The sequence below is a fragment of the Bufo gargarizans genome, chromosome 5 (genome assembly GCF_014858855.1).
Source record: "Bufo gargarizans isolate SCDJY-AF-19 chromosome 5, ASM1485885v1, whole genome shotgun sequence".
Classification (NCBI taxonomy): domain Eukaryota; kingdom Metazoa; phylum Chordata; class Amphibia; order Anura; family Bufonidae; genus Bufo; species Bufo gargarizans.
Genome location: NC_058084.1, coordinates 92134598 through 92146272, shown reverse-complemented (window position 1 = coordinate 92146272; position 11675 = coordinate 92134598). Strand labels below are relative to the sequence as shown.

Below are 11675 nucleotides of genomic sequence, written 5' to 3'. Positions count from 1 at the left end.
AGAATAACATACTTATAGATATATAGGACACTGGCTTATTGAAGGCACATGTGTAGTAGTCAAATACTACGGGTTAAGGCAATTCTATACAATCTTTGGGGGTGGGGGGCGGGGAAGCACAGCAATTTAAATGCCAAACAAGGGGCTGATGTTAACTACTTTTCAGTGAACTCAATTCTTAATCCCGATTCATGCAAAGGTGCAACCAACATTTTACAAATGATTGCATTGCATAATACTGAATTTGCTTGCCAGTCGGATGCAGGCTGGTGCACTTAGGTGTGTTACATTTTATCGATTTGCCAACTGAATAAGGAATAGATTTGACTCATCACAGTTCATAGTAATGTAGGTTATATGTTCACATAAAACCATCATCGGAGTATTTCAGCCCCCAAGTCTTCTTTTAAGTGGAATTTCATAGGAAGCTGAGCCAAGAAGATCTATTTCTAAAGGTAGGAACAAAAATTAAACCAAGACACAGCTGGCAGTATAAAATACGACCACATATAGTAAGGCATCTAATACCCAAGTAAACAATTAAGACACTTGTGAAGAGCTAACAATGTACTGGCTTAATGAGATTGTTAATGAATAGACTATCAGGTGTTCCAAAAGCCTTTTCATTGGCACTAAGATTTAAAAAAAACCAAAAAAACAGCTAAGGCAATCCATTGTAATAAATCCTACTGGAAAGCTTGATGAAATCGTGGCAATGTTGTGGTTGTATTGAGGTTGCTTGTAAAAGCAGCGGATAATGAGTGTAAAGAACCAAAACACATATTGCTAGGGTCTTGAGGATCCTGTGATTGTGGGGGGAGCTGGGCCATCGATGAACTGGCCTCTTCTTGAGAGTAGCCCATCCCTAAACTCCCAACCGATACAGGTGTACTGTACGGTGGACCATTGGCTGGTATAAAATTAAACAGCTGGTTAAAGTCTAATGAAGATGCGTTTAGAGGTTCGCCAATCGAAACAGAACTTTTAGAGAGGGATACTCCATCAGCACAGTCATCTAATGGCCCTACTTGAGGATCCAGACCTAACTTAGATGAAGGAGACTCCTGGGAGGAGGGAGTCATTCCACTTTGCAATTCCATAAGGTAACTTTCGATCTCCACTTTCAATGGTTGTTCCTTATCAGGCATTGAAACTGCATATGAGGTAGAATTGAGTGGGTATTTCAGCGAAAGCTGGTGAGAAGGATGGACAGAATCCATATCTATAGGGCATGGCATGCCCAAAGACAATGGTGGAGCGACCATTTGGTGTGTTGCTGCAGAACTCTGCATGGACTGAATTTGTGTGTTATAGAGGTTCAACTGCAAACTATTTGTAAATGGCTTTGATGTCAGCTCATTTGAAGATAAGGACATCACGGGAAGCAGCTCATCTTTAATAGGAACACTGCAGGTGAAATGATCCAACAGATCCATAGGTTCCGTTTTCACTTTCAGCAGTTCTTGATTGTGACTTTTCTTCATATGACGGGTTAGATGATCCTTGCGTCCAAACCTCTGTGCACAATACTGACAAAGGAAGTCTTTTCTCCCAGTGTGCACTACCATGTGTCTGCGGACGTCTTTGCGGGTGTAAAAGCGACGATCACAATGCTCACATTGGTGTTTTTTCTCCTTAACACCACTGGAAGATTTGCCTGCATGGGTCTTTAGGTGCTCTAGCAGCACCATTGTGCTTTCAAAAGTCTGCAAGCATACTTTACATGTCAGGTCTCCACTTGTAGCAGCATGCAAGGCCAAGTGACGTTTAAACCCCAGCTTGGTATTGTAGTTCTTTCCACATTCATCACACTTAAATGCTTCTTTATTGGGATCATGCGTATGAAGGTGATTCTTTAGATGATCTTTCCGGTGAAACATTTTCTCGCAATAATTACACTTGTGGGTTTTCTCTGGAGAATGTGTAGCCATATGCCTTTAAATACAGATAAAAACACAAACAATTGTAAATCAAAAAAAGAATACATAAAAAAAAACAAAAAAAAACGTACATACATAAGCTTACTAAGGTGCACTTTTTTACCCTTCAGCACCTAGTCGTGTGGCTTTGCATTTAAATTTCAATAATGATGGCAATAAAATTTTGTACATTAAGTTATTTTCCAAATTAATAATAATAAAGATGGTAAATTGGTAGCAATGTACAGAAAAAAAATGTGGGCAAACAAACAGATTTTGGCCAAGAGTACTGGGAGCTTCCCTCACCCCCAAATGCCTAATTCATTCTGGTACCACATTCTGAAGTTGTAGCAGGATCATATGACTAATCATCCTGACCCACTGCTTTTCTTCTTGGGGGCTTGTGCCTGGTGGGGCAAATTTTTTTGCGAAGACTCAGAGTGGTTTAAAAGAATTAGTGCTTACCTTCATTGATCCCTGCTGCTCTTGTTCTGATGTTCCAAGTGGGTCTTTCCTGCCTGTCAAGACCAGGCCAGAAAGGAGGGACCAGTAGGGACCCCAGCAAGCATACGTAAGGCAGCAGTGGGGGATCGTAAGGGTGAGTATACATTCTTCGTTTTAAATCACTCTGAGCACTTTGCCCAAAATTTTTTGCTACACTGGACAACAGTTTTAGTAGCCGGCACTCCACACAAAAGTGTCCATTTATAATACTTACATGTCTTCTTATATGACAAAGCTGCCCTTAGGACTCAAGTACCAGGGCCTGGATGAAACAGCTACCGCTAAACCCTCTATTGCTACACCCCTATATGTTGGCACATGACATAGGCAATGCATTAACAGGCACAAAACAAGGCACCAAAATATGATAGGAGTTTGGGGGTGCAGAAAGCACCTGTCCCAGCACTCTAGGTAAATCTGAATTTTCTTTAATGTAAGCAATAAAAGAAATTAGAAGGTATACCTTAATAATTTGTATTTAGAAACAAAGGCCTTGGTGCAGTCTTGCTGCGTGCACTTGTAGGGCCTCTCTCCTGTGTGAGTGTATGAATGGACTTTTAATTTTTCAACACTGTTAAATGCCTTGTCACACAGTTGGCAAGGGAAGTTTTTTCTTGGTTTTGTTTCACCACGCTTACGCTTCCCTGAAGGGACTTTCTGGGTATCTCTTACTTCTGACAAATCACCGGGAATGACAGTGGCCATCGCAGCCTAAACCAGGCCTTCTTGTTGGACAACTGGCAACTGCCCAACTCCACTAAGTGACAGCGTTTTTGGTGGCTTCGCAAGTTCCATGTGGTCGGAAAAAAATCAAAAGGGGACTGAAAAAAGAAAAATGATATAAAATAACTATGATGCAATGGAGTTGCAATCTAAATAAATTAAGCACTGCCACTGTAAGCATTAACAAAAAAAGAAGAAAAAAAACGCACACACACAAAGCAGAATATTTGGTTGCAAGCAAAACTTAGTAATGAATTTATAAGTAAGATTAGGGAGTCTGTTGGCAGTTTTGACCCTCTGCTCTGAGTGTCTGTTGTAGCATCCAACCAGGAGAACGCTTCGGACACCACTTAAAACAGAGGGTAAGGGTTGTGGAACGTCCCACTGCAGAGAGAAATTTAATGTCATAAGGGCATTTGTGTGGGGAGCAGCGAATGGAATAAAAAGGTCTAGTAAGGCTGGTTTCACATGAGCGAGTTCCACGCATTGGACTCGCAGCGCGTGTCAGTTGCTCTAACTAACCCATCCTGACCTCCCAGCACTGACGGGGTCGTATAGCATTATATTGGATTTATGATGCTATGTAACCCTTACAGTTCTGGAATGTATTGGATAGCACTGATAGAACTGTAAGGGTTACATAGCATCATAAAATCAACATAATGCTATGTGACTCCGTCAGTGTTGGGAGGTCAGGACGGGAGCTGCTGCATACTCATGCTGCGAGCCCGATGCATTGAACTCGCTCGTATAAAAAGGGGCCAAACAGTGATGCCGCTAAATAAATACTCAGACCCAGCTCTCCACAGCCCCTACCTAGCACTGTAAGCAGTTATGCCGACAGACTGCTGACAGACTCCCTTTAAAATTTTGTGTCAACACGCATATATTGTTCTCATACAGTTCTGTAGCATTTTTTGCAGTCGGACAAACACTAGTTCATCTAACAGCTCAAAATTGGTAAACTGCCAAAAAGCCCCAGGTCTCTAGTTATCTGTTATAGCAGGAACCCTTAAAATACTGCAAGCCATCCTTTTTTCTAGGGCACAATTTATTCAAATGTATACCAACTCATTTCCATATTTACCCAGAAAAATTAAAATGCCATTGGTGGTAGATATGCAGTTGTGACACACACAAAAGACAGTCTACTGCTTGAAGATGAATATTAACCAGCTGCTCCATTTTTGGACTGCTGTAGCTGCTACTATATAACACTATATTAGTCCCTTTATGGGTTATTCCATCTGGATATTTATGGAATATCCACAGGATATGCCATAAGTGTCCAATAGGTGCGGGTTCCAGAGGTGGGAACCATAGTCATCGCAAGAACACAGCTCAGCCTTTTGACTGCAAGGAGTGAAGAGGTGGCCATGCACGTATTGCTCTCTGTTCACTTCTATCTGAAAGGGCCCCCAAATGTCTAAGTGGGAATAAAAGGTGAAAAATCACTTAAAAGGAACCAGTCATCAACTTTATGCTGACCTCACTGAGGACAGCATAAAATAGCGACAGAAATGCTGAGTTCATTGGTGTGTCACTCATGAGCTAATAGTAAGTGGTTGCAAAGAACCAGCTTTATAATCATTACAGCCCAGGCCTTGAAAGGAGTCAAATCTACCTGAGAAGAGTCATGGTTATTCATAATCTCCTGCTCTCTCACCATCTGCTGATGATTGGCAGTTCTATCCTAGAGAGATCGGGCGAAAACTAGGTAGAAGCCTGTCAGTCTTCAGCAGGTGGGCAGGAGAGCAGGACTTCATAAATAACCAAGACTCTTCTCAGCTGGCCATGACTTTTTTCCAGGCCTAGTCTGCAACGGTTGTGATGTTTGTTCTCGGCAACCACTTTTAACTTTGAAAAGAAAAACTGCTGAAATCAACTCAACTGTCTCTACTTTATGCTGCCTTTAGTATGGGAAGCATAAAGTTGATAACAGGTCCCCTTTAAACGGACAATACCATCAACACTTCTAATCACATATTAAAAGGGGTTGTGCAGCCTGTTTATACTGATTACCGATCGTCAAGATAGGTCATCAATATCTAATCAGTGGGGGTTTGACACTTGGCACACCCAACAATCAGCTGTTTGAAGAGAAAGCGGTGCTCCATGTGAGAGAATGAGTAATAAAGAGGAAGTAGCACTCACATGGAGCTCTTAAAAAAAAAAACTGATTGCGTGGGGTGCTGGCCACCTGCCAGATATTGATGACCTATCCTGAGGATAGGTCATCAATATAAAGACTACACAACCCCTTTAACAGCCTGCATGTGGATTTGCTATCAATTTTTTTTTTCTTTTTTACACAAAGAACAGGTGGATGGTTTTGGGGATATATATATTTTTTTTTTTAAGTCACACCCTGTATTTTACTTCCTGTCTCTGCTTTTAACCTCCTACTTTGACTGAATTTTTATCATAATAAATAGCTTTACTCAACTATCACATTGACTAGAAAAGAGTGACTCAATTAGTGACTCTCACACTACACGGATAAGTAAAATGCACTTCTGTGGGCTTTTTTTTTTCCAGGCCTAGGAAAAAATTAAGTTGTCATGCTGTCATCCCAAATCTACTCATCTACTATTTTACTAACAGATAACAATGTCTTACAGTAGCAGCATAAATTATCTATATAGGAGTTTTATCTTTCTGTGTGGTCTCCTACAGAAGGACATGATTTTGCATTTCATTTTTTAATTGGCACAGTACTTTTAGAAAGGAAAAAGGAAAAAAAAAAATCTTAAAAAAAGTTTTCTATTAATATCAAGTTAAAAAAGAAGATACTCCTTTCAGATGGAAGTGTCTCTATAACTTTGATCAACTGAGAGGTCATATACAGGAGTCAGAAGATTCAAGGAGTGCATGAGCTAGGACCACCAGTAATTTTTAGAACAAAAAGAAAGCCACACTTTTTAGACCTGTTCAAACCAATTCAGCACTACTCAGAGGTTTCAGTTACTCAAAACCATTGACACCATGGTGCAAATTTATTAAACTAAGAAAATCTTGGGGCCATTTATCAACTGGTGTAAAGTAGAACTGGCTTAGTCGCCCATTGCAACCAATTAGAATCCACCTTTCATTTTTGACAGCTCCTTTGGAAAACAAAAAGGTGGAATCGGATTGGTTCTACTTTACACAAGTTTGATAAGTTACCCCATCTGTCTTTTCTGCTTATTGTAACCAGTCACAGCTAAGCTTTCTTTTTGCATTGTGCTCTTGAATAATGAAAGCTGCTCAGTGAGTAGCTGCTATGGACAACAAATGGCAGTAGAAGCACCCCAATATTCTAAGCAAAAGAGCCATTCAAATATTCCCTGCAGAGAATCTCAGAGTGCTCACATAAGTCTGAGTTCATTATAGCTTTAAAAAAAAAAACAGTAGTCTATGATGTGATTTTGTAAAACACCTCTCCGGCATGTTTAGGCTAGTTTCAGACTAGCGTTCGTGAGATCTGGCAGGCTGCTCTTTGGATCCGGCATTACCAGAAACTACATGAATGCCGTGCTACCCATTTAATTATAAAGGAGACCCGGAGATCCAGCTGCAACCCTTCAGATATGCTGAGACTCGCCCGGACTAACCACTGCACTGTCGGAACAGCATTCTGGATCTCACAAAAGGTTAGTATAAAATGAGCTGGTCACCTCCAAAGTTTCAAAGTAAGGATACCTCCATTTACAGTAGGTGCCCAGAAACCTATACATACATGTCTTGTGAAAATCCAGTCCTCTTAAAAATGCTTCTTTCATTCAAATAAGGTTTTCGGTGCACATGGCTTCCCCTGCGTCATCACTACGGACTGTAAACTGTTAGGGGCTGTCAATCAAACAAGAAGGGGAATGGCTGCTTTCTTTATTGCAGAACAATGGTGCACCAAAACTTCTTTCCATTTAAAAAATGAAACCTATGGTTTATCATCTGTCAATGATAAACTGCTTGAAGGTATTCTAAGAAATGCTATCCAGGAGTACCTCAATGAAAATAAGTGTATAACGCCCTATCAGCATGGCTTCCTATGGGATCCATCATGTCAAGCTAATTTATTCAGTTTCTATGAGGACGCAAGTTCTAGACTTGACTGGCGTGAGTGAATGGATGTCGTCAATGGTGTACATAGAGAAGTACGGGCCCCATAGCAAGGATCAAACCAGGGCCCCCCACACAGGGCAGAAGGGTGTCTGCCTAAACCCCTTTCAATGACTCTTGGGCCATTTTTCCACTGCTTATTTTCTAAAAGTTGTTCCTTTAGAGGGTAGAGATCTGACCAAGTTAGAAGAGGATATAATCCCAACTAAGAATGGGCCCCCTCTTGCTCTGGGCCCCACAGAAGTCGCATGGTCTGCCGCTATGGTAGTTACACCCCTGGATGTCGTATATATCTTGACCTCTCCAAAGCATTTGATAATGCCACATAAAAGGTTAGTATATAAAATGTGAATGCTTGGATTGGGGGATAATGTCTGTATGTGGGTACATAACTGGCTCGGTGATAGAAAACAGAAGGTGGTAATTAATGGGACACTCAGATTGGGTAACTGTCACTAGTGGAGTACATTTTATTTTTGCAATACTAAACTGTGTAAAGTAATTAACACTGAAGAGGACAATATACTGTTACAGAGGGATCTGGATAGATTGGAGGCTTCGGCAGAGAAGTGGCAGATAAGGTTTAGCACTGACAAATTTAAGGTTATGCACATGGGAAGGAATAATGCAAGTCACCCATACATACTAAATGGTAAAACACTGGGTAACACTGACATGGAAAAGGACTTGACAGCAAGTTTAACTCTAGAAACCAGTGTCAGGCAGCTTCTGCCAAGGCAAATGAGATAATGGGTCGCATCAAAAGGGGCATAGATGCCTGTGATGAAAACATAGTCCTACCACTTTACAAATCACTAGTCATACCACAAATTGAGTATTGTGCACAGTTCTGGGCTTCTGTTAACAAGGTAGACAGAGCTGGAGAGGGTTCAGAGAAAGGCAACTAAAGTAATAACTGGAATGGGTGGACTACAGTAGAGCAGTGAGACTATGGAACTCTCTGCCTGAGGAGGTGGTGATGGTGAGTTTACTAAAAGAGTTCACAAGGTGCCTGGATGTATTTCTAGAGTGTAATAATATTACAGGTTTAGTTACTAGAGAGGGGTCGCTGATCCAGGGGTTATTCTAATTTCCTGATTGGCGTTGGGAAGGAATTTTTCCCCCTTAGGGTACCTTTACACTTGCGCTAAACTTTTACAGTATTGAGTTCCGTCCTAGGGGCTCAATACCGAAAATGAAATAAAAAAATCAGTTTTATCCTAATGCATTCTGAATGGAGAGAAATCCGTTCGGTAAGCATCGGGATGTCTTAAGTTCAGTCACTGTACGGTTTTTAGACAGAGAAAATACCGCAGCATGCTGCAGTATTTTCTCAGTCCACAATTCTGGAACTCTTGCCGGAATGCAGGATCTGGCATTATTTTCCATTGAAATGTATTAATGCCGGATCCGGCCCCAGATGTTCCAGAAAAACTGAAACGGTTTTGCGGTCTGCGCATGCACAGACCTTTAAAAATGTGATAAAGATAAATACCGGATCCTTTTTTCCCCGGATGACAACCGGATTGACTGTTGTGGTGTCCGTTTGCATAAAGATTGCCGGCAGGCAATTCCGGCGATGGAAATGCCTGCCGGAATCCAACACCACAAGTGGGAAAGTACCCTAAAAGGAAGAAAATTAGCTTCCACCTCATGGGGTTTTTTACCTTCCTCTTGATCAGCTTGCAGGATAACCGGCTGAACTAGACGGACAGATGTCTTTTTTCAGTCTTAAGGGGTCATTTATCAAACTACTGTAAAGTAGAACTGGCTTAGTATCCCATAGCAACCAATCAGATTCATACTTTCATTTTTTTAAAGGAGCTGTGATAAATGAAAGGAGGAATCTGATTGGTTGCTATGGGCAACTAAGTCAGTTCTACTTTACACCAGTTTGATAAATCTCCCTCTATGTTACTATGTCATGTTTTAGGGCACCTACCCTACTTTGCAGTATACTTAACTCGAAAACACATTTTAAAAGGTGACAGACTACCTTTAAATACATATATTTTGGGTGGACTTAATATATTCTAAAGATGACTGTCATATTGAAGGTAATTACACACAAATACATAGTATGCTGGCGATTTCTCACATTTTTTTTTTTTTTTTTTTAATACAGCCGTTTTGAGCCCAAGAAAAATGGATTCAAAAGGAATGGGAATGAAAAAGAACTTCTCCTGCCTGCTGGATCTACTTCTAGCTTTGACTCAAAAAACTGCATCAAACATCTTCATGGCATTTCTTTCACATCACAGGAATTTAACTACAGTTCTGACTTCTTGCATTTTTTATATATTACAACAATTTAAAAGTGTGTGATCCAGAAACACTGGGTGCAGTAAAAAAAAAAATATATAATAATTTGATAAAAGCAAAGCAAAGAAAGACCTAATGCAAATAAAATTACCATGATCTCAGAATAAAGAATCTCGATATGATAGAGGGGGTACCCACACATGGTGCAGGTATGTTCATGCAGTGTATGTGGATTTTTGTTTGGTTTTTGCTGCACTTCTGCACCAAAATCTGCATGTGTTACTTGCAGATTCTGACATGGATTTGCCTCAGATCTTGAAAACTTGCACGAACAATTGACATGCTGGGGATTTCAAAATCTGTAATGCAGATCAACTTTCAAGTCATTTGAATTTGCTAATTTTTTTAATCGGTTTTAATCCTTATGTCAGAGCAAAATAAAGTCCTCAATGGTTATGAAATACTAGCCTATTAAGAAAAAGAAAAATCATACTTAAAACTTATTTTGGCTAGATTCCGATGGATTTACACCTGGACTCACTTTAGCTGGTTTCTGGTCTTAACCTGTCCCGCTATTACTTCTTGGAGGAGACCAGACGGTAGAAGTTCCCATTTTCTTAGATCTGTGAAAGCACAATGATAGCATATTATTTAAGCAACATATTAAAGCAAAACCTTACAGAGTGCAATATGTGAATTTAGTGATCATCTTCAAACAACATTATCCTACCTGTTCCTTTTAATTTAAAAAAGTTGTTCATCACAAAAGAGGGCCACTTCAGGTCATGTAATAGCGCATTGGCCATCAAAACAAGCCGTTGGGAAGAAGTCAGGTTACACGCCTACTACTTAGGCCAAATGCACACGGCCGTGTTCCGTGGCAGAGAGCGGTCCGTGGTAACACGGCCTGGATTCCTGTTGAGAGCAGGAGCGCACGGAGTCATTGGTTGCTATGACGCCGTGCGCTTCATGCCACCGCTTTACTGTAGTGCAGTGGCGGCATGAAGCGCACGGCATCATAGCAACCAATGATGCAGTGCGCTCCTGCTCTCAACAGGAATCCAGGCGGTGTTACCATGGACCGCTCTCGGCCGCTGAAAACGGCCGTGTGCATTCAGCCTTACCCTAATTTTAACATTAATTTTGACATGGTCTTAAACCAAATTCAAAACTATGCATAATCTATAGCAGTGTGGTGGTGAAAATCTGGAAACAAAAAATATATATATATAATGTTTTATGCCTCTGACGTATATAGAAAAAAAATAAAGATACAAAAACGCAGCTCACCACATTTTGGAATCCGATATAATAAAAAAGTAATAAAAAGTATTTTTTTTTACAATGCTAGGAAAAATAAATTTATAATATATATATTTTGTATTTTTTTAATTCCTAGCATTGTAAAATAATAATAAAAAATAATATATTTTTATTGGATACAGGAATGTGGTGTGCTGCATTTTTGGGTCTTAAAAAAAATAAAAAAATTATATATATTATATATTTAAGCTGTCAATTCACATTAACAGGTAATGGTACATAGTACCATAGTAAATACAAGGAGTATAGTTACATGTCTAATTTTAGATGGAAGTCCCAAAACATGTGCATCCTAAAATAGGGTAACCTGCATGTTGTAACCTTCTGGCTGAAAGAGGTAGCTGAAGTTCCATTTAGAATACTGGTGAATTTTCACGTAGCAGAAGGGTCATGATAGGCTATGTACAGCTTTGGGGAATATATATATGTTTTTATTATAATTATGGCATTGTACTAATTTTGAGATAAAGTTCATGTTTTCATTTGGTCCAGTAAAAATTTTGAACCCCGGTCTCTGTGCAGCCTTGAGTTCCTCTAGTAGCAGGATCTGAATTTTCACTCTGTTCCATCAGGCAGCTCAGCTGCCGGCTCCTTATCTCTGACATTATAAACACTCATTATAGCGCAATTCTTAGCTTACTGATAAGAATGTGGCTCAAATAAGTGTTTATGACATTTTTGTAATTTAGCGATAAGATTTATTAGATGACCTGCACAAAGTGAAAGTAAAAAGTACCAGTCACACAGCTAGAAAAACAGTTAACCCTTTGTGACAGAACAGCTCAATAATTTTAATAAAGACCAATAAAAAAAAAAAAAGATTTTTAGTCCAAAATGAGCAAAATA

The 11675-nt window shown here is 39.9% G+C and overlaps 1 protein-coding gene across 2 annotated transcripts in view; it reads right to left on the bottom strand.

The window, feature by feature from the left end:
* Positions 1 to 513: 513 nt before the first annotated feature.
* The window catches only part of PLAG1 (PLAG1 zinc finger), a 41292-nt gene continuing 30130 nt past the window's right edge, over positions 514 to 11675 (bottom strand). Inside the window, exons 2-4 of one of the 2 annotated variants that reach the window (XM_044293597.1) lie at positions 10048 to 10129; positions 2887 to 3244; positions 514 to 1935 (exon numbers count right to left, since the gene is read on the bottom strand). In XM_044293597.1, the coding sequence (XP_044149532.1) occupies positions 687 to 1935; positions 2887 to 3128 (1491 nt within the window). In that variant the 5' untranslated portion in view covers positions 3129 to 3244; positions 10048 to 10129 and the 3' untranslated portion in view covers positions 514 to 686. Of the gene's footprint in view, positions 1936 to 2886; positions 3245 to 10047; positions 10130 to 11675 lie in introns of those variants that run through there. The other variant, XM_044293598.1, reaches the window with a different exon arrangement.